This window comes from Lepidochelys olivacea (genome assembly GCF_965140295.1).
Source record: "Lepidochelys olivacea isolate rLepOli2 genome assembly, chromosome: 1".
In the NCBI taxonomy this organism is placed as follows: domain Eukaryota; kingdom Metazoa; phylum Chordata; order Testudines; family Cheloniidae; genus Lepidochelys; species Lepidochelys olivacea.
Genome location: NC_140411.1, coordinates 164,520,733 through 164,543,084, shown reverse-complemented (window position 1 = coordinate 164,543,084; position 22,352 = coordinate 164,520,733). Strand labels below are relative to the sequence as shown.

The 22,352-nt window shown below is 40.0% G+C and overlaps 1 protein-coding gene across 4 annotated transcripts in view; it reads left to right on the top strand.

Annotated features, from left to right (window-relative positions):
- Positions 1-22,352, top strand: part of MORC3 (MORC family CW-type zinc finger 3) — a 63,427-nt gene that overhangs the window by 28,567 nt on the left and 12,508 nt on the right. For all 4 annotated transcript variants that reach the window (XM_084645978.1, XM_084645981.1, XM_084645979.1 and 1 more), the window contains 7 exons: positions 2,033-2,164; positions 2,392-2,511; positions 8,176-8,273; positions 13,248-13,352; positions 13,507-13,629; positions 13,724-13,798; positions 14,665-14,707. In XM_084645978.1, coding sequence (XP_084502104.1) covers positions 2,033-2,164; positions 2,392-2,511; positions 8,176-8,273; positions 13,248-13,352; positions 13,507-13,629; positions 13,724-13,798; positions 14,665-14,707 — 696 coding nt within the window. The remainder of the gene's footprint in view (positions 1-2,032; positions 2,165-2,391; positions 2,512-8,175; positions 8,274-13,247; positions 13,353-13,506; positions 13,630-13,723; positions 13,799-14,664; positions 14,708-22,352) is intronic.

Below are 22,352 nucleotides of genomic sequence, written 5' to 3'. Positions count from 1 at the left end.
CCTAGTGAAAGTTTTTCCTAATATCCAACCTAAACCTCCCCCACTGCAACTTGAGACCATTACTCCTTGTCCTGTCCTCTTCTACCACTGAGAATAGTCTAGAACCATCCTCTCTGGAACCACCTCTCAGGTAGTTGAAAGCAGCTATCAAATCCCCCCTCATTCTTCTCTTCTGCAGACTAAACAATCCCAGTTCCCTCAGCCTCTCCTCATAAGTCATCTGTTCCAGACCCCTAATCATTTTTGTTGCCCTCCGCTGGACTCTTTCCAATTTATCCACATCCTTCTTGTAGTGTGGGGCCCAAAACTGGACACAGTACTCCAGATGAGGCCTCACCAATGTCGAATAGAGGGGGACGATCATGTCCCTCGATCTGCTCGCTATGCCCCTACTTATACATCCCAAAATGCCATTGGCCTTCTTGGCAACAAGGGCACACTGCTGACTCATATCCAACTTCTCGTCCACTGTCACCCCTAGGTCCTTTTCCGCAGAACTGCTGCCTAGCCATTCGGTCCCTAGTCTGTAGCTGTGCATTGGGTTCTTCCGTCCTAAGTGCAGGACCCTGCACTTATCCTTATTGAACCTCATCAGATTCTTTTGGCCCAATCCTCCAATTTGTCTAGGTCCCTCTGTATCCTATCCCTGCCCTCCAGCGTATCTACCACTCCTCCTAGTTTAGTATCACCCGCAAATTTGCTGAGAGTGCAATCCACACCATCCTCCAGATCATTTATGAAGATATTGAACAAAACCGGCCCCAGGACCGACCCCTGGGGCACTCCACTTGACACCAGCTGCCAACTAGACATGGAGCCATTGATCACTACCCGTTGAGCCCGACAATCTAGCCAACTTTCTACCCACCTTATAGTGCATTCATCCAGTCCCTACTTCTTTAACTTGCTGACAAGAATACTATCCATTTGCTTTTGCAGTATGTGTCTGTGATGCTTCCCCAGAGTGCATCTCAGCTTCTCCAGGATTGTGAGGCACCTATCTATAACCTGCCCTTAGTGTGAGGAAGCCTTGTTGCTGTGTGTCAGCTCCCTGACTCTGCCAGTCATGGGCAACACAAGCACTCCCTTCTCAGCCTATGCTTGCTCCACTGTCTCTCTGCAGGTCAGTGATAGATATGGTCCAACCTCCAAGCCCTTGAATGTCTTCCTAGTACCCAGCCCCTGTTCCACTGGAAATACTCAATATTCACAGATTTGGTGCTTCCAGTTGCAGTATACTGCAGTTTCTAGTTTTCCCTCAGATCGCTGCTCTCTTTAACAGACAGCACTTAGATATGTTTATAGTGAAAGCAAGAAAAAGTGTATTTAACAAAGGAAAGAGATTTAAGTGATAAGTAGAAGTATTGGAAACAAATGGTTACATATAAAATAAAATAATGCTTTTAGAATTTAGACTTTAACTATTTAGGCTAGAATCTAGACTAATTTAATGCCTTGTAAAGCAAAGTTCACCCCAAAGACCTTTCACTATTTTTCAACCAAGCCTGGGGTGATCCTTTTTGCATGAGGCAAGCCATACTATCAGCTTGTCTCCTCAGTGAAGGAATTGTCTGTCTTCTTTCCACCACTTGATAACCTGCCTGTGGCCTGCCCCTGTTGCAAGAGCAGGATTCAGCCCAGAGAGGACAGGGAGAGGTATCATGCAGCCCCCAGCATCTAAGCAGCAGCAACCCTGAGGCCTGGGCTCCACACATCCTAGCACTTCTGTCCCTAACTGTAGCCCTGCAAACCTGCCTGCGCCTGGGTCTTTCCATGTGGAATGACAGTGCTGGGAGCCTGTGGAGCTGCAGGCAGCAAAAGTCAATAAGCAGCAAGTGTGTTGCCAATATCCAGACCAATTCCAATTCTAGTCAATTGGATGGTTTCAGTTCCAGGCAAAATGTTTAACAGGAAGTAGTTATCAGGGTTGTTATTAAGCAGCATTTACTCTATATAGAGAGAGGATGTATTATAAACCATTCATGTTGGTTTGGTTTGGCTTGCGTAATAGAAATTACCATGTGTTTTGCAGGCTTACAGCAGTATTTTGTATTTGAAGCCAAGAATGCAAATCATTATCAGAGGACAAAAAGTGAAAACGCAGCTGATTTCCAAAAGTCTTGCATACATTGAACGCGATATTTATAGACCAAAATTTTTGGCTGTATCCTTTACTGATACGTACATCATTGCATGCTGAATGGGAAGACATGATGTAAGTACGCTGTCAATTCTGTGACAAAATGTGGTGCAGATATCCCTTAAGATGCTATACCAAACCTGGGGGCTGATGGAATTGTTCCAGTTTGAAAGTATTGGCTCATTTTTGAATGAACTTTCAGTATGAAGAAACTCTTGGTGATCAAATTATCCTTAACATCCAAAAACAAGGCTAAAACTGTAAGAATCACCTTTGGATTTAACTGCAGAAACAAAGACCATTATGGAATAATGATGTATCACAAAAACAGACTCATCAAAGCTTATGAAAGGGTTGGCTGTCAATTAAAGGTAAGAATTTAACCTTGAAAAAGTTAATATTTGTGAATTAGAAACTAGTTTAATTCAAAACAGTTTACCTAATTTGTTGTATTGAGAACTATAATAGTAATAAAATACTGATTTTTAAGAAATGTTATATTTTGATGTAGCTTTTGTAATATCTTTGGTTTCTGTAGTGTCAATGCATCAGTTTAATACTGAAAGTTGTACTAAGAACTTCATGATAAATGCTTGCTTTAGTACTAAACGTGGTGTACAAAGTGTAGGCAAGAATGTCACTTTTAGGAGAAAGGAGGGACTCGAGAATCATAGAAATGTAGGGCTGGAAGGGACCTCGAAGTAATCAGTCCCAGCTCCTGGTGCTGAGTCAGGTCCAAGTAAACCTAGCCCATCCATGACAAGTTAGTCAATCTGTTCTTAAACATCCAGTAATAGGGATTCACAACCTTCCCTATACCAGAGGTTTAACTAACCTTGTAGACAAAAAGTTTTTCATAATATTTAACCTAAACTCCCTTGCTTTTAGTTCAAGCCCATTGCGTCTTACCCTGCTTTCAGTGGACGTGAACAATTGATTTATCCTCTTTATAACAGCCTTTAACATACCTGAAGACTTCTCAAGTCCCCCCATAATCTTCTTTCCTCAAGAAGACATGTCTAGTTCTTTTAACCTTTCCTTATGATAAAAGGTTTTAGAACCTATTTTTTGTTGTTCTCCTCTGGACACTCTCTCCAATTTGTCCACATCTTTTCTAAAGTGTAGCACCTAGAATTGGACGCAGTACTCCAGCTGAAGCCTCCCCAGTGCCAAGTAGAGTGAGACAGTTACCTCCTGTCTCTCTTACGTACAACGCTGCTGTTTATACACCCCAGGTTATTAGCGTTTTTCACAATTGTATCACATTGTTGACTGATACTCAGTTTGTGATCCACTACAACTCCCAGATCTTTTTCTGCAGTACTACTGCCTTGCTATTTATTCCCCACTTTTGTAGTTGTGCATTTGATTTCTCCTTTCTAAGTGTAAGGTACTTTGCACTTGTCTTTATTGAATGTCGTCTTGTGTGATTTCAGACCAATTCTCCAATTTGTTATGGTAATTTTGAATTCTAATCCTGTCCTCCAGAGTGCTTACAAACCCTCCTAGCTTGCTGTCATGATTGTTTTATAAGCATACTGTCCACTCCATTATCCAAGTCATTAATGAAAAATTGAATTGGACCAGACCCAAGACTGACACTTGTAGGACACTACTAGATATCTCCTTCCCATCTGACAGAGGACCACTGATAACTACTCATTGAGTATGGTCTTTCAACCACTTCTGCGCCCACCTTACAGTAATTTCATGTAGATCCCATTTTCCTAGTTAGCTTGCGAGAATGGTCATATGGGACTGTGTCAAAAGCCTTAATAAAATCAAGTGATATCGCATCTACTACTCTTCCCCCCCCCCCCCCCCTTCCCCAATCCACGAGGCTAACAACCCTGTCAAAGAAGGAAATTAAGTTGGTTTGACATGATTAGTTCTTGATAAATCCATGTTGGCGATTACCCTCCCTCCATGTGATCCCACCCTCCATGTGATCTTGAAGATAATTGTTAATGATTCAGAGATTGCTTCAGCTAGTAACTTAAGTACCCTTAGGATGAATTTCATAAAGCCCTCTGACTTGAATACATCTAACATATCTAAATATTCATTAACTTGTTCTTTCCCTGTGTTGGCTTGTATTCGTACCCCTTGTTAATATTAGTTGTGTTGTATCTGTTAACCTTTTTAGTGAAGGTTGAAGCAAAATGGGCATCTCAGCCTTCTCTGCCAAGTAGAGGACCTACACTTTCCTTGGTCTTTCTCTTAATGTATTTAAAGAACCTCTTAGCCTTCTATACCTCTCGCTAGGTGTAATGCATTTTGTCTCTTAGCGTTTCTGATTTTCTCCCTATATGCTTGATGAATTGCTAAGTACAAAAGAATACCACAAAGTTCCCACTTTTTTGTAGGATTCTTTTTTGATTTTTTTCAGATGATTCAAGAGTTCCTGATGGAGCCATGTTGACCCCTTACTATAGTCCTCTTTCCTGCATACCAGGATAGCTTGAAGTTGTGCCTTTAATATGATCTTCTTGAGAAACTGCCAGTTCTCTTTTAGCCCTTAGATTTTCTTCCTGGGGGATGTTACCTACCAGTTCTCATAGTGTGTTTAAAATATCCCCCCTCCCCCCCCTTTTTTTTTTTTTTTTTTTTTTAAAAAGTCCATTGTCCTTATAGAATCATAGAAATTTAGTGCTGGAAGGGACCTCAAAGTCATCAAGTCCAGCCCCCTATGCTGTGCCAGGACCAAGTAAACCTAGACCATCCCTGACAGGTGTTTGTCCAACTTGTTTTTAAAAGCTTCCAATGATGGGGACTCCTTGAAAGGCTATTCCACTGTGTAACTTCCTTTTGTAGTTAGAAAGCTTTTCCTATCTCTCTTGCTGCAGATTAAGCCCATTACTATTTGTCCTACCTTCAGTGGACATGGAGAACAATTGATCACTGTCCTCTTTTTATAACAGCACTTAACATAATTGAAGACTCTCTCAGGTCTGGCCCCTTCCTTTCTCTTCTCTTCCCCTCCCCCCCCCCCCCCCCCTTTCTCATGACTAAACATGCCCAGTTTTTTAGCCTTTCCTTATAGGTCAGGTTTTCTAAACCTTTTTATCATTTTTTTTGCTGCTCTCTTGTGGACTCTTCCCAATTTGTCCACATCTTTTCCAAAGTATGGTGCTCAGAATTTGACACATTACTCCAGTTGGGGCCTCACCAGTGCCGAGTAGAGTGGGATAATTACCTCCTGTGTCTTGCATGCAACAGTCCTGTTAATACACCCCAGAATCATATTGACCTTTTTTGCAGCTGCATCACATTGTCAACTCAGTTTGTGGTCCACTGTAACCCTAAGATCCTTTTCAGCAGTACTACTACCTAGATAGTCCCCGTTTTGTAGTTGTGGTTTGATTTTTTTTCTTCCTAAATGCAGTACTTTGTACTTGTCTTTATTGAATTTCATCTTGTTGAATTCAGATCAATTCTTCAATTTGTCAAGCTCATTTTGAATTTTAAACCTGTCCTCCAATGTACTTACAACCCACTCCAGCTTGGTGGTGTCTGCTGATTTTATAAGCATACCCTCTACTCTATTATCCAAGTCATTAATGAAAATATTGAATAGTACCAGACCTAGGACTGACCCCTTTGGGATCCCAGTAATTATTCCCTCCTAATTTGACAGCAAACTGATAACATTTGGGTACAGTCTTTCAACCAGTTTTGCGCCCACCTTACAGTAATTTCATCTAGACCACATTTCCCTGCTTTGCTTATGAGAATGTCATGTGGAACTGTGTCAAAGGCTTTACTGAAATCAAGGTATATCATGTCTACTGTGTTCCTCCATCCACTAGGTCAGTAGTCCTATCAAAGAAGGAAATTTAAGTCAGTTTAGCATGATTTGTTCTGGCAAATCCATGCTGACTCTTCCATATAACCCTGTTCTCCTTCAAGTGCTTACAAATTGACTGTTTTAATAATTGCTCCAGTATCTCTGCAGGTATTGAAGTTATGCTGACGGGTCTATAATTCTCCAGGTCCTCTTTGGTTTCCCTTTTTTAAAAATAGGTACTACATTTGTCCTTCTCCAGGCTTCTGGGACCTCTCCTGTACTCCAGGAGTTCTCAGAGATAATTGCTAAGAGCTCTGAGATGGCTTCAGCTGGTAGCTTAAGTACTCTAGCATGAATTTCAGCAGGCCCTGCTGACTTGAAATACATCTAACTTATCTAAATATTTGTTAACCTGTTCTCTTTCTATTTTCGTTTGCATTCCTTCCCACTGGGTGTCGATATTAATTGTGTTGAGTATCTGGTGGTCATTAACCTTTTTAATGAAGACTGCAACACAATAGGCATTAAGCACCTTAGCTCTGTTGATGTCATCAGTTATTAGCTCTCCTTCTCCGCTAAGTAGAGGACCCACACTTTTCATAGTCTTTCTCTTGGTCCTAAGGGATTTAAAGAACCTCCTCTTATTCCCTTTTATGTGCCTTGCCAGGTGTAACTCATTTTGTGCCTTGCCCTTTCTGATTTTTGTTTCTACGTACTTATGCTGTTCTTTAGTACTCCTCCTTATCTATTTGACCATGTTTCCGCGTTTTGTAGAATTCCTTTTTGATTTTCAGGTCTTTAAAGAGCTCCTGATGGAGCCTTTTTGGCCTCTTCCGAAGGAAAGATAGAATAGTTTGCAGTTATGCCTTTAATATTGTCACCTTGAGGGAACTGCCTGCTGTCCTGAACTAATTTTTCCCTTAGATTTTCTTCCCATTGGACTTTACCTATGAGTTCTTGGAGTGTGTGTGTTTGCTTTTTTGCTAACCAATGGAGTATTTTAAAATGCTGAATATGTATTTGAGGGAGGTGTGAGGTGAGAAATAGAAACAACAAATAATTGCCAAGTTAAGTTATTAGCTACTGAGTATTCTATAATAGTAATATCTGAAAGAAAAGTTTTATATATTGTTGTCTACATCAAAGATCCTTTGAAGTTGGAATTTTCCCTTACCTTTTTATGTCCTTATTCTGCTGCCTTTGCTCCTTCCTTTCTTTAGAATGATGAAATCAGCGTTTCATGGTCACTTTCACCCAAATTGCTTTCTGCCTTCAGATTCACAATCAATTTCTCCCTATTGGTCAGAATCAGGTCGAAAATGATTGTCCCCATAGTTACTTCCTCCACTTTCTGAAACAAAATTTGTCCCTGATACATTTCCAAGAACTTATTGGACATTTTTTGCTTTGCCTGTATTACTTTTCCAACAGATGTTTGGGTTGTTCACGTCTCCCCATTAGTACCAGATGTGTTTTTGATATTTGTTTTGTTTTAGAAGTGCCTCATCCACTTCTTCCTCCTGATTTGATGGGCTATAATATACCCATACCATGATGCTACCCTTATTTTTCCTTGGGTTATCTTTACTGAGAAACTTTAAACCTGTCTGCCTCTCACCACCTTCTGGACCTCAGAACAAGCGTATATATTCTTGATGTATAATGCTACATCACCTGCCTGTCCTTCTTGAACAGATTATACCCCTCTATACCAATAGTCCAGTCATAAGATTTATCCCAAGTCTTTGTGATAGTTTAGCTTATGTACTAATTATTCCCCATACTCCTTGCATTTGTGTATAGACATCTGAGATGTTGAGCAGATTCCCCCACTGATTTCCCTCTTGTTGCTCCTGTGACCCTATTGTCATTTTGCATGTCTTCCTCCCTTCCTCCGAATTTCTAGCCCTCTGTTAACATGGGTTTTTTATGCTTACCTATGAGCTTTTGTCACCTGCCCACTCTGGACCTATTTTAAAGCCTTCCTTTATCCACATTGGATATGTTTTCACCCATGATAGGTACAAAATACAAGACAATTCCATTTTTTTCCCCAAGAGGAACTACATGTCAAAATTTAATTTTGTAATTTCAGCTCAAGAGGCTTGTAAACTTTTCCAACAAACGTGTTGCTAAATTGAATATATTTTTTAAAATCCAAACTGTCAATTGTTTTCTCTTTGTAGATAGGAATGTTTCAGTATAAAAGTTGGCATCTTTTTCTAATTTCTATATTAATCTTTTACAGGCAAACAACATGGGTGTTGGTGTAGTTGGGGTTATAGAATGTAACTTCCTAAAACCAACTCATAATAAACAAGATTTTGATTATACCAATGAATACAGGTGAATATATGTATTTTATCTAGACATATTATAAAATGGGTTTACAGTAGGTGCATTAAATACTTTTCATAGCATGCTATTTTCTTAGCTATAAAATGTCAGGTTTTTTTCCCCTAAGTATTGCATAAGTACTTTGTAATCTGAAATTGTCATGAAATACTACCACCACTTTGGACAGTAATAGCTACCAAATTGAAAACAAAGGTAGTTAGTTCTGTTTTAAAAAGTTACTTTATCTTTCAAACACCTACCTGCTTCTCTCTTTAAATGCATCTTTCTATGGATAGAGTTAACTGGCTGAAAAGCTGAATTCATATGCTAACCAGTGGAGTATTTAAAATGCTGAATGTGTATTTGAGGGAAAAGTGAGGTGGGAAATAGAAACAACAAATAATTGCCAAGTTAATTGTGTGTTCTTTAATACTAATATCTGCAAGAAAAGTTTTATATATTGTCATCTACATCTGAAGATACTTTGGAGTTGCTATTTTTCCTTGTTTTTTACATGCAAAGATAATTAAGTAATTGGCTTACTGGAGAGTGTATTTAAGGAGTCTCAAAATTAATCCTCTAGTTAAAGCTGTAAATTAGTAATTTGTCCATTTTTTAATAATAAAGGTTGACTCATCCTTTTTAAAATTCGGAGATACAGCTTTCCTGTTTCTCTGGTAGGCTGAGCAATATCAATCACCTGTAACCGAAGGAACTGGATAGGTCACGAGACTGGAAATTCTGTTAAATCTTAGATTTGGCAGATGAACCATAAAGTAAGCAGCTCAGATTTCTCAGTCGGTTAGGGTTGTGGTAACAAACTGGGATTTGGAGCTGCTCTGTAATAGTTTGAATAGTGCATGTTGACCTGATTGGGATGTTTTGTATGAATACAGTGGTTTAGTATAATGTGTGGGTGGATGGAGAACAAGCAGGAAGGGAAAGAATGACTCAAAATAAGCCACTTGTCTCGAAACTAGTCAAGTGTTTGACAATTCCAGGACAGAAAAAGGCTTTTGATCAATGGGATCTAAACTCAAAAAGAACACTCTTTCAAGAGGGAGGATAGCTGTTTAGAGGAACCAGACTAAACCCCCGGATCCTTCTGAGGGTATCTGAAGAAGTTAGGCCTGCTTAGGTTACTTTAAGGGAAGTACAGGTACCTGAACTCACTTGGACCTGTTAAGTACAATTGATCCACAGTATACTGTAGCCCAGGGCCTGGTCTCAAGAATGGGAGAATTGCAGAATCCCACCTGTTGACAAAAAGTAGACAATCGTTTGATTATACTCACGATTTGTTCTTAAATGTTCAAGGTACCAAATAACCAAACTTACCCAAATTTATGGTTTAAACACAAAGCCGTATGGGAAGGAGACATATGTGCCTTCTTTCTGGGAAGCAGTTCTTGCACAGAAAATGTGCTGCTAAGATAGCTTATCACAGGAGCAGGCAAACTTTTTGGCCTGAGGGCTGCATCGGGTTTCGAAAATTGTATGGAGGGCTGGTTAGGGGAGGGGGGCGTGGCCCAGCCCCCACTCCCTATCCGTGTCCTCCTCCCCCCCACCCCCTGTTTCTCATCCCCTGACAGCGCACCTCCCTGTTCCCCGATGGCACACTCCCTCCCTGCCCCCCGACTCCTGCCCCATCCAACCACCCCTCCTCTGTCTTCTGACCACCCACGGAACCCCTGCCCCCATTCAACCACCCTGTTCCCTGCCCTCTAACCACCCCGACCCCTATCTACCCCCCTGGCCACCCTCCTGAACTCCCCTGCCCTCTGTCCAACATGCCCTGCTCCCTGCCCCCTTACCACGCAGCACAGAGCACCAGGTCAGGCTGGGCTCTGCAACCGTTCTGCCCTAGGAGCTCGCTGTGCCAGCAGTGTAGTAAGCTGAGGCTGTGGGGGAGGGGGAACAGCGAGAGAGGGGCCAGAGGTGAGTCTCCCAGGCCAGGGGCTTAGGGTCTGGGCAGGAGGGTCCAGCGGGCCGGATGTGTCCCGCGGGCCATAGTTTGCCTACCTCTGGCTTATCAGATAATAATACTTGTAGTATGATTTTACAAGTTGCAAAGCTTTGTAACACATCACTAAAATCCAATCCATTGGTTTGTAACAGTTCTTTAATTTGTTTTGTTCTATTATTTTCTTATTTCTGATTTGGCTAGTACTTTCCAACCCCAGTTGAGTGTAGAGGTACATCCCAATCTGTGCTAGGACCCACCACTCTTTGTATTTTAGCTTAACAGGCTTCCTATTTTCTAATGGCAAGGCTGACTACAGCTTTGCAAAACGTTGTGCTCTTGTGAACAGAATTGTGGGGAGAGCATGATGTATTCAGTTTACATATACAAAAAGTGTTGGGAAGTTATGTTAACAAACTGTGCTGATAATACCCGTTAATGGGATGTATGCAATCTCTAATATATAATATAGACAAACTATATATAATATAGAGGAACACACCATAAGGTAAGTAAAGGGACAAGGCCTAACACATGAGGGGGTTGCATTCAGAGAGACCAGACTGGGAACAGAGATTCGGGTAACCCTTATGTACAATGGCAGTAGCGTTCTCAACTTTTATCTAAAATTGTGCTTATTGTATTTATTAAACAGTGGAGGTGTATATATTTTCTCTCATTTGAAGAGAGTTTGGGAGACTTGAGAAATAATTCAGTTAACTGAGGTGAATGGTAAATATTTAGTGAAAAATATTGAAATAAATGTAATACACAAGTACAATTTTATATGAACATTAGTGATATCTTACCTGCCCTTCCCCCACCACCTTTCCAAAGACACCTAGCTTTTGTACATCTGCTCCAATCACCCTATGAAGTCTGCTTTCCTTGTCCTCCCTTAGGCTTCAACCCTGCAACTGAATATGCTCCTGAAAACCTGTCTGCTTGTAGGAGCTCTGTTGACTTTGGTTATGATGTCAACTCTGCTCTTCCTTTATTGCCTCTTTCTTGTATACCCATAATTGTTCCCACTAGTCTTGTCTGTATTTCCCATTAGACAAGTATTTTCATTTTTACAGATCATGTTTGGTCTTGTAGAATCCTTTGTTCATTTGGTCCAAAACCATCCTACTTAATTCATGTACTATAACTTTTGCTCCGCCTTGCTTATTTCCATGTCTTTGCCTCTTCAATTCACTGGCTTCTTATACATTTTGCTATGCTACTTACTCCTGCCTTCCCGTTTGCTTGCTTCCTTCATGTTTATGATTCGCTTTTTTTGTGGCTGTCTACATGTGTGTTCTTTCTAGACCTCTCTTTGGAACATTCATTTGCTCTTTGTTTTTCTGACTTAAAATCTTTAAATCCAATCTCAAAACTTCTCTTCCTCTTCTAAGTTTGTTGTGATCTTGCTGAGGACTTTTGCATGTCTGACTTAATGACTGTCCAAGACTATCGAATAACAGGCTCAATTGGAATTGATGTTCAATCAGAGATTAATACAGCACTCTACAGAAAGAATAGATAATTACTACCCTAGGTGTTAGGTAAAGATCTGACGCTGTGTCTCTTCTTCACTGTTACAGGTGGGGAATGAAACTATGCATCCCACCAAAGTTCCAAAACTTCTGTTATTATATAGGGATTTTAGCCCATGACCCCTCTTTGCCAAAAATACCGTCCCAGAACTATGTTCTGATGCCATCTTATGTGCTGATGGGATTTCCTTTAATATCTGTACATTCTTAGTTTTCCTGATTTATGTGAAGGCATAATTTTTTACAGCTGAGGACCAACATTTTTCAAGATAATATCTCTCAGGGAGTTCTTCCCCCATAAGCATTCTTCCCTGTTGATTCCCCAATAGGAAACATCTGCTGTAAACAATCATCCCTCATCAATCCATTTTATATGTAATGCTTATGTAAGCATTATATTATAACTTTTTTTTAAAGGAATGGTTTCCATGAATATTTGGAGTTTTATAGACATGGAAGCACCACAGATTATTAGATACATCCTAATGCATAGAATTAATTAATAGGGTTACTTATAGGTCAAGGACCAGTATTCAGGGCCTTAGAATTCCACATACTCTTTATTCTTTAGAATCTTTGTTAATATCATAGTTAATATGTAAATGAATCAATATACAAAAAAGAAAAGGACTGAAAGGGCTAATATTCATGAATAAGTATTAATAGGACTACCAAATGGACTACTTAAATTATTTTTTAATAGCTGTATTGCCTAATCTTTCACCATTCTTTCGAATCAAAGGCTATTTTGTTCAACTGCTGCTATTTCTACAGACTATAATTATACTTTGGGCTAAATTTTCACCACCACTGTTTGCCCAGAATCCCTCATACCTAAACCAGAGACTCATTCCCACAGACCATCAGGTTACTCAATTCTAATTTTATTTCTTCTCTGAAGGTCATTTGTAAATTGGGTTTGAAACCTTTATTTTCACTACTAGTGCAAAGACTTGTCCACTATTTGAACGCACAGTTTGCCCAAATCAAAGCCAGAAAAGTATCACTAAGGGCTTGTCCACGCTACTGTGTGGGGTCAATCTAAGATACGCAACTTCAGCTATGTGACTAGTGTAGCTGAAGTCTACCTTCTTAGATTTACTTACCGCGGTGTCTTCAGTGCGTAAGTCGACAGTTGATGCTCTCCCATCAGCTCTGCTTGCGCTCCTCGTTGTGGTGGAGTACCGGAGTTGATGGGAGAGCACTCAGCGGTCGATTATTGCATCTATGCTAGACGTGATAAATTGACCTCCGCTGGAACGATTGCAGCCTACCGATCCGGCAGGTAGTGTAGACAAGCCCTAAGTTATTGACATGTAAGACTTCACACAAGTCCAGCGCTTTAGTTTAAAATTACGGGTTTTTTTATTTGAATAACTTTCTGCTATAATCACGCTAACTTTTCTATGCAATCTGTAAATGTTTGCCTGGCTAATAAATATTTTACAAAATGTTTCTCATGAGGCACTATTTCTTTGCTAGACTTACAATAGCAGCACTGGGAGAAAAACTTAATGATTACTGGAATGAAATGAAAGCAAAGAAAAATGAAGAATATCCTCTAGATTTGCCAGTAGAGGATCTACAGTAAGTAAGATGCCTCTAAAGCTATAATGTAAAGGCCTCAATACTAAAATACATACATGTTAGTTTCTCTTTTCTCTACTCCTACATGATATTGCGCAGGAGTGGGGGAGGGGGGGGAACATTTTCATATGAATGTTTTAATGTTTCTGTACAGAAAACGACCTGATCAGACATGGGTTCAATGTGATTCATGTCTGAAGTGGCGGAAGCTTCCAGATGGAATAGATCGCTTGCCAGAGAAGTGGTACTGTTCGTTGAATCCTGATCCACAATTCAGGTAAAGTGGGATCTGGAGGAATATCTAGATGCTATTGCATGTTTTACTTTTCTCAGTTGATTAGAGCACCATTTGTCTCACTACTCTTAATCAGGAATTGCGGCGTACCAGAAGAACCCGAAGATGATGACCTAATACATCCGACATATGAGAAAACTTGTAAGAAAAAGTGAGTACCAAAGACTTGTGTAAAAAGATGTGTACCTATTATAGAATAGAAATATGAGAAGTAAAACATCTTTAAGTTTTTAATTTACCCACTGTTTTGGGGATATTACTAAGTTACAGCATGGTTTGTGCCCTAAAAGAGCAGACCAAACCATTGTAAGGGAACAGTGTTACAAATGTCATGTTATATTTTTATATATATATCTCCTTTTAGCATGGACTGATGCAGAAATTCTCAAATTGTTCTGTGGACCACTAGTGTGATTTTTGTGTTTGACTGCTGATCACATGATGCTCTTCCTCCTTTCCAGCTGCTAAATTGACAGCTAAATATGTATTAATGTAAATACTCTCGTAAGTTAATATTATTAGAGCAATTGCTGGCATTGGCTCAGGGATGTTGCATAATTCTTAATTGGGGGGTGGGAAAGGTGGTCCACACAATGCATGGGAAGATGACACTCTAAGGTGTAATGCAGGCTACATAAACTGAGGATCCCTGTTCTACCCTACACATACAGTTGGGTGTAACCAACTGCCCCAACACAGTAGTAATTTTGAGCATGAACAGGACCTTAATTGACAGTTCAGGAAGGCTACTGTTTTGAGTACAGATGAAAAGGGTTAGCTTAAAAGGGATTATTTACAGTGGTCAAATCTGACAAGTAATTGAGGTTATGCTAATTTTAACTCCTAACAGCCTTCATGCTTAAATTATATTCAGTAATTCAGAATGTTAGTGAAAACCATTGTCCATTCTTTTCATCTTTGAAAGGTGAAGAGTATTGTATTTGTTTTAAGCTAGAAATTGATTTTTACAGTGAATTATATTTTGATTTAAACTTTTTCTTCCCCTAACGTATAAAGAGACAGGGAAAAACTAAGGAGGCGACTGGAATACAGCCAACAGGTAACTGTCTCTCTTAATCTTGATTTGCTCTTGAATTTGGTAGTTTTGGCTGTAAATGCACCTGAATGATGATTTCCCAGATGTAATTCATTCAAGAATATACATACAGTATATTGCACTGTAGCTGCTAATGTGCATTTAGCGAAAGCTGTAAATTCAAAACTCTGCACACTTCAGAAGGTCAGGGGATATTTTTTTTTCCATCGGAGTGTCAGATTTTGTTTGAGAGGAAATAAGGGAGATTACTCAAACTACTTTGTAATACATTTAAATATTTTTACATGAACATTCTGAAAGGGGCTTCAAACATAATTTACACAACACTATATTTTTAAATACTCATTTTGTTTTACTAGTACTTTTTTTAAAGGCAGTGAGCCCACTGCTCTTATTTAGAAGATGTGTAAACAAATATACACGCTTCTCATGTTTAATGTTTTTATATATGCAAGTGCACACATACTGTATCTGATCACATTATGCTTGTTTAAGAAGCCGTATACTTTTTGACTATTTGATCAAATTAAGGTATTTAAAACAGCATTGAGAGGCTCTATGTTGTGTGTCTTCTAGGTTCAACTTGCTTAATTTACAAGTAAGAATTGTTTTCAAATTGTCAGTCCTGCAAATTCAACCTCAGATCTGTATTATTGCTCGCAATAAAGGTTCCGCTGGCCAAAGTCTGCCTTCCATTCTGCACAGACAGCCTTATCTTTAGTGAAAACAACAAGGAGTCCGGTGGCACCTTAAAGACTAACAGATTTATTTGAGCATAAGCTTTCGTGGGTAAAAACCCCATTACTTCAGATGTATGGAGTGAAAATTACAGATGCAGGCATAAATATACTGACTCATGAAGAGAAGGGAGTTACCTCACAAGTGGAGAACCAGTGTTGACAGGGCCAATTTGATCAGGGTGGATGTAGTCCACTCTCAATAATAGATGAGGAGGTGTCAATTCCAGGAGAGGCAAAGCTGCTTTTGTAATGAGCCAGCCACTTGTTTTTGTGGATACAGACTATCACAGCTACCCCCTGATACTTATCTTTAGTGGGAGTTTTACCTATAAAAGCTATTTGCAGAATTTGTCCTTTTATTTCAAACTTAGTTAATGTTTCAGTTGATTCATTAGATTGGAAAAAAAATACAGGCTCTCTGGCATAACTATATTAACACTGTAGTGCTAACAAATAAAAAGTGTAAACATTTGAAAACCTGGTCCCATATATATATTCCAGATCATCTTTTTACTTTAATGACCAAATTTAGTGTGCAAGAACACTGTTAGTATGCATATTTTATGCTGTGCATAAAATAGTGTGCATGTCTCCCTTTGCTCCCCATGTACCAAATTTTCAAATACATTTAGTAAGAAGATACTGTTTTCATAGTTATGTTTTGGGAGCAGAATTCAAAGTTCGGTGATTAATTATCAAAGTATTAAAATGTACTTTCCAAAGTAATTAAACCAACGTAAATAGAACTATTTAAATATTGAAATGACTAGAGAATATATAAAAGCATAGCTTTCTTGAAGAAAAAAGTTTATAAAAATGTGCAGGTAAAATTAAAAATATGCTCTAATAGGTAGATCATAGTATTGTAGAACTGAAATGTACCTTGAGAGGTCTTTTAGTCTAGTCCTCTGCACTCAAGGTAGGATTAAGTATTATCTAGACCAGTGGTTCTCAACCTGTGGGCCACAAGTGGCCCACAGTCAGCACACAGCTGCAGCCTACGTTACATCCTCAGGGCCATACGGGGGTGTGTGTGTGTGTGTGTGTGTGTGTGTATGTATAATATATCTAGTGTGGATGTGGCTTACATAACACACAGCGAGCCACATATGTGGCCCACAATGGTAAATAGGTTGAGAACCACTGATCTAGACCATCCCTGACAGGTGTTTGTCTAATCTGCTCTTAAAAATTTCCAATGACAGAGATTCCACAACCTCCCTAGGCAATGTATTCCAGTGCTTAATTATCCTGACAGGAAGTTTTTCCTAATGTCCAATCTAATCTGCCCTTGCTGCAATCTAAGCTGCTTCTCCTATCCTCAGAGGTTAAAGAGAGCAATTTTTCTCCCTCCTCCTTGTGACAATCTCTTTTGTACTTGAAAACTGTTATCATATCGCTTTTCTCTCCTCCCCCCCCCCCCCCCGTCTTCTCTTCTCTTTAGACTAAACAAACCCAATTTTCAAAGTTCAGTCTATAGGTCATGTTTTCTAAACCTTTAATCGTTTTTGTTGCTCTCATAGACTTTGTCAGAAAGGATCATCATGATCATCTAGTCCAGGGATCTCCAAACTCAAATCACCACAAGGGCCACATGAGAACTAGTACATTTGGCACGAGGGCTGCATCACTGACACCCCTCCCCCTGCTGCCCCAGCCGCGCCCCCACTCCACCACTTCCATGAGGCCCTACCCCGCTTCTTCCCACCCCCTCCCTGCCCCTATTCCAACCCCTTCCCCAAATCCCCACCTCTTTTCCGCCTCCTCCCCTGGGCGTACGGGTCCCCGCTCCTCTCCCCTCCCTCCTGGAAAGTGCTAATCGCTGCCAAACAGCTGTTTGGTGGCGAGAAGCAGCTGGAGGTAGGCAGAGGAGCAGGGATGTGGTGCACTGCGGGGGAGGGGAGCTTGGCGGCCGCAGGAAATAACTCAGGGGAGGGGGGCCACAGGGAGCGTGGTGGGCCGCAGCAAATAACTCCGCGGGTCGCGTGTTTGAGACCCCTGATCTACTCTGCCAGCCACAGAACCTGCCCCACCCACCTGGGAAAGAATTATCTGTAGTAACTCAGAGCCCTCCCCATCGCTGGCTGTTGGAGAGATTTACTGCTAGCAGTCGTAGATAAGTTACATGCTATTGTAGGCAGTTTCATCATACCATCCCCTCTATAAACTTATCAAGCTCAATCTTGAAACCAGTTATATTTTTTTTTTGCCTCCACTGCTCCCCTAGGAAGGCTATTCCAGAACTTCAGTTCCCTGATGATTAGAAACCTTCGCCTAATTTCAAGCTTGAAATTGCTGATGGCCAGTTTATATCCTCTTCTCTCCTCTGAGCTTTCTCCAGTTTGTCCAAATCTTTCCTGAAATACGGTGCCCAGAACTGGACAAAATGCTCTAGTTGAAGCCTTATCGGCATGGAGTAGAGTGGAAGAATTACTTTTTGTGTCTTGCTTACAACACTCCTGCCAATACATCCAAGAATGGTGATGAGGTTTTTTTGCAATACTTTGGACTCTCATTTAGCTTGTGATCCAGTATAACCCCCAGATCCCTTTCTGCAGTACTCCCTTCCTACTCAGTCATTTCCCATTGTGTGTATGTGTGTAATTGATTGTTCCTTCCTAAGTGGAGTACTTTGCATTTGTCCAATTTCATTCTGTTTGTTTCAGGCCATTTCTCCAGTATGTACAGATCATTTTGAATTTTAATCCTATCCTCCAAGGCACTTGCAGTGCCTCCCAGCTTATCATCCGCAAACTTTATAAGTGTATTCTCTCTGCCATTATCTAAATCATTGGTGAAGATATTGAACAGAGCCAAACCCTGAACTGATGCCTGCAGAACCCCACTAGATATGCCTTTCCTTTCCAGCTTGATTGTGAGCCGCTAAGAACTACTCCCTGGGAATGGTTTTCCATCCAATTATGCACCTTTCTAGTATTCTGGTTCCTGTGATGGGCTGGATCACAGAAACCCCCTTGGCAGTCCCAAGACTACTTCTGCCCCTGCTTTCCTGCCCTGACAGCTTGGGACTTCAGTGCCCTGCCTGGTTTGAGCCAGACCCGCTAGCCTGCTGCAAACCCAGATCCAGGTCTGAGCCACATCCCCTAACAGCTGCAGGCTTAATTGAAAGCAGCTTAAGAAGTCTCTGTCTTTAACACTCAGATGCCCAACTCCCAATGGGGTCAAACCCCAAATAAAGCTTTTTACCCTGTATAAAGCTTATACAGGATAAACTCATAAATTGTTCGCCCTCTATAACACTGATAGAGAGATGCACAGCTGTTTGCCCTCCCTCCCCCGCTCCTCCCCGTATTAATACACACTCTGGGTTAATTTAATATTTAAAAAATGATTTTATTAAATTCAGAAAGTAGGATTTAAGTGGTTCCAAGTAGTAACAGACAGAACAAAGTGAATTACCAAATAAAATAAACCCGCAAGTCTATGCTTAATACAGTAAGAAAACTGAATACAGAAAAAACCTCACCTTCAGAGGAGTTCCAGTAAGCTTCTTTTTACAAACTAGTCTCCTTCTAGTCTGGGTCCAGCAATCACTCTCACCCCCTGTGGTTACTGTCCTTCGTTCCAGTTTCTTTCCGGTAGCCTCTCCACCCCCCAAAGGATATCTTTTGAGCCAGCTGAAGACAAAATGGAGGGATCTCCCAGGGGTTTAAATAGACTTTCTCTTGTGGGTGGATACCCCTCCCTCCCCCTGTGTAGAATCCCAGCTACAAGATGGAGTTTTGGAGTCACATGGGCAAGTCACATGTCCATGCATGACTCAGAACTTAGAGGTAGCAGCCACGATTCACATGCTACCTTGAATGTCCTCATGTAGACTTCTGATGTGAATTGGAGCCTTCCAAGATCCATTGACAGTTAAGTGCTTCTTGATTGGGCACTTAAATTGCAAATTCCTTTCTAAAGAAGCTGACCAAATGCTTTACTAAGACTACTAAAAATCAAGGAAGTACACATCCAATATTCATAACTTTGAATACAAAAATGATACATGCATACAAATAGGATGAATAGATTCAGTAGATCATAACCTTTAGAGAGATGTTACATGGCATATGTAGCATAAAGCATATTCCAGTTATGTCATATATACATTCATAAGCATATTTCCATAAAGCCTTATGGGGTGCACCGTCAGTTCCCTTTTGCATTCAATAAAAAACTCTTACTGTAGTCAGACATAGGCCTGGCCTTGACCTAAAATTTAGGTCATCCTAGCTATGCTGTTCAGGGGAATGAAATTTTCACACCCCTGAGACATACAGTTAAGATAACCCTAAGCCCCAGTGTAGATACCACTGGGTCTACAAAACTATTCTTTCGTCAACCTAGCTACCGCCTGTCAAAGTGGTAGATTTACGACAGTGATAGAAAAACTCTTGTTGCTGTAAAATGTCTACACTACAGTGGCAGTGCTGCTGGTGTAGTGCTTGTAGTGTAGACACACCTGAGTAGCTCTGTTTAGAAATGAGGGGTCCAATCTTGAGGCTTATATTTTTCTTGTAGTTATTATTGTCACTTACATCTCAACTAAGCTAATTTACAATATTTTTTTTTTTTTTTTGAGGATTTACTAGCTATAAAACTAGGTGCAGCCTGCCATTCGAAAAAAACACCATGTGCCCCAGTGACAAAAAGCTTATATGCTGGGAGAAAATTGCAGTGGTAGAAAGCATCAGCCTGCTATTCATGATTGAAGTAAGAAGAAAGGGGGCCAATGCAGCCCCAAAAGTGAGTGGTGCTATAGGAGAAGTGATGTCCACTGTGACATATATGGCAATTTCCTGCAGTACCCTGGAAAAACATTATTGGATTAAGTTTAGCCTTACTGTATTAAGTTTATATATCATTGTGGGCCAGGGATTGTATGTAATTCCATCGGGATAGGGGGACTACAGCCCTCCAGGAGCTAAGAGGGGGTGATTAGGTAAATTAGCTCACTCAGGTTTCAACACACCTTTCGAAAGGTACCACCACCTGCACAAGCTTGAATATATTGGTTCAAACTGGATTCTCTGGAGACCTGCAAACAAAGAAAGGTCTTCTGTACTTCTTCAGTTTAAACCGATGCAGGGCCACTTTTCTGATCCAACAAATGGACAGGACCTCCTGTCCAGGGGGAGACACAGTCCTTCCTGAGAATGGTTGGTTGGATCTGGAAGGACTTGACCTGTTTGTGGACTTGCTTGTTCTGGGTTAATAGTTATCAGTCCTTGTAACCAAAGAAAAACCCTTATGTAGAGTTTGAAGGATTGACTCCTAACCGTGCCTCCCAATAAATGCCTTGTCTACATTCCACTACTTCTGTTTTTTTATATTGGTATTTGTTTTATTTGCATTATATTTTTGTTTTGTGTACCTTTTTAAAGTTTATTATTTAGCAACTCATTTTTAAGATTATAGCAGTTATAATTATTTAAATTACTATTAATACTAGCTTAAAGCACAAACCAGGGGTTGCAAGATTATTTTTATGGAATAGCCTCCTAGGGTATAATATTATATTATAAGCTTGATTTGTCTTTAAAGCATTTTTGTCATTTGAACTTTTCTTTTCCTATAATTATATTATAAACTGGTTCAAAATATTTATTACTACAGGTAATTTAGGTGTGAAACAGAACACAGACCAATTAAAGTAACATTTTCTGCATTTATACCAGAAGTGGGGTTTTTTAGCCACTACGCAATAGTAGTTATTCGCACAGACAGTTTTTACTTTACCAGCGTCACAGCGTTTCAGCCATACTGTGCAATTTGGAGACTGGTTTTTCCTCAAAGTGAATCCACATGCTAGCAACTCTGTCTGTAAGACTTTAAAGCTGCACACTGTGTCTCCCAGGTGCAAACAGCAGTACAAGCCTGGGGCTTTCCAGATCTTGCATTGTCTTGCAACAGAGGGAAAACCATTTTTTTCACAATGTATGGGTTTCAGTGGTTTTGCATTTAAGTTCATGGAATTGGACCCTTGTTAATTTTTTTTGCACTGCACTAACTGGAATCTTTCTTGTACCAAATTTTAACTTGTCTGTGGTAAGAGGGTAAGTTTTCTTGCTCCATATAACTTAGGGCCACTTTTACTTTGTATAGCATGTATATCCCCCACGTACATGTTATTAGCATACATTGACTTAATTCCATACTTCCTTAAAAGCAATTACAAGATCTCACATGTTAGATACAGTTAACAAAGCTTCATTAATGAGTTATTGGTTTTGCTTATTTAATGGATATAGTACTTCTGCTGCTATCTACTGTCAAAGTGCTTGATGGTTTCCACAGCATGTGTTAGCAAAATAGTGACTTCAAACAGTCTAGTTCCTGTGCCAGTCCTGTTAAGTTTCTTTCAGTGAAGTTGCCCCCCCTTAATGTGTAGCAGTCTTACACGTTAACGTATGAGAGTCTTTTTAACGGTGTTTAAGCATATTTTACCTATTTTTAGTGAGCACAGTTCTTTACGGTAACTGCAGTTTGGTAAAATTTAATAACACACATGCGTACAAAGATGTTCAGTTTATTTATAATATTTCCTTAACAGGTCTTAACCATAAACCATTTGGACCTGTTTCCAGGCTAGGACATTTTAATCTTTATTTCCAAAACTCCACCATATGGTTTTTGTTTATTACCTAAGTAACATGTATTTTTACTTCATGGTTAATCAGAACTTCTGGCTAGGATTTTAATGGTTGGATGTTTTAGTGTTTTTGAATGGGCACTGCACCATTCAAAGTAGCTCCATGATCCATAAACATAACCTATTAAAAGAAAACAGAATATGGATGGCATTTTTGAATAAGGTTTTGGCGGTTGCGGTACAACAGTGAGCTTGGGGTTTTGTTCTAATGGGAACAGGGGTTTTCAACCAGGGGCTCATGACCATCCTG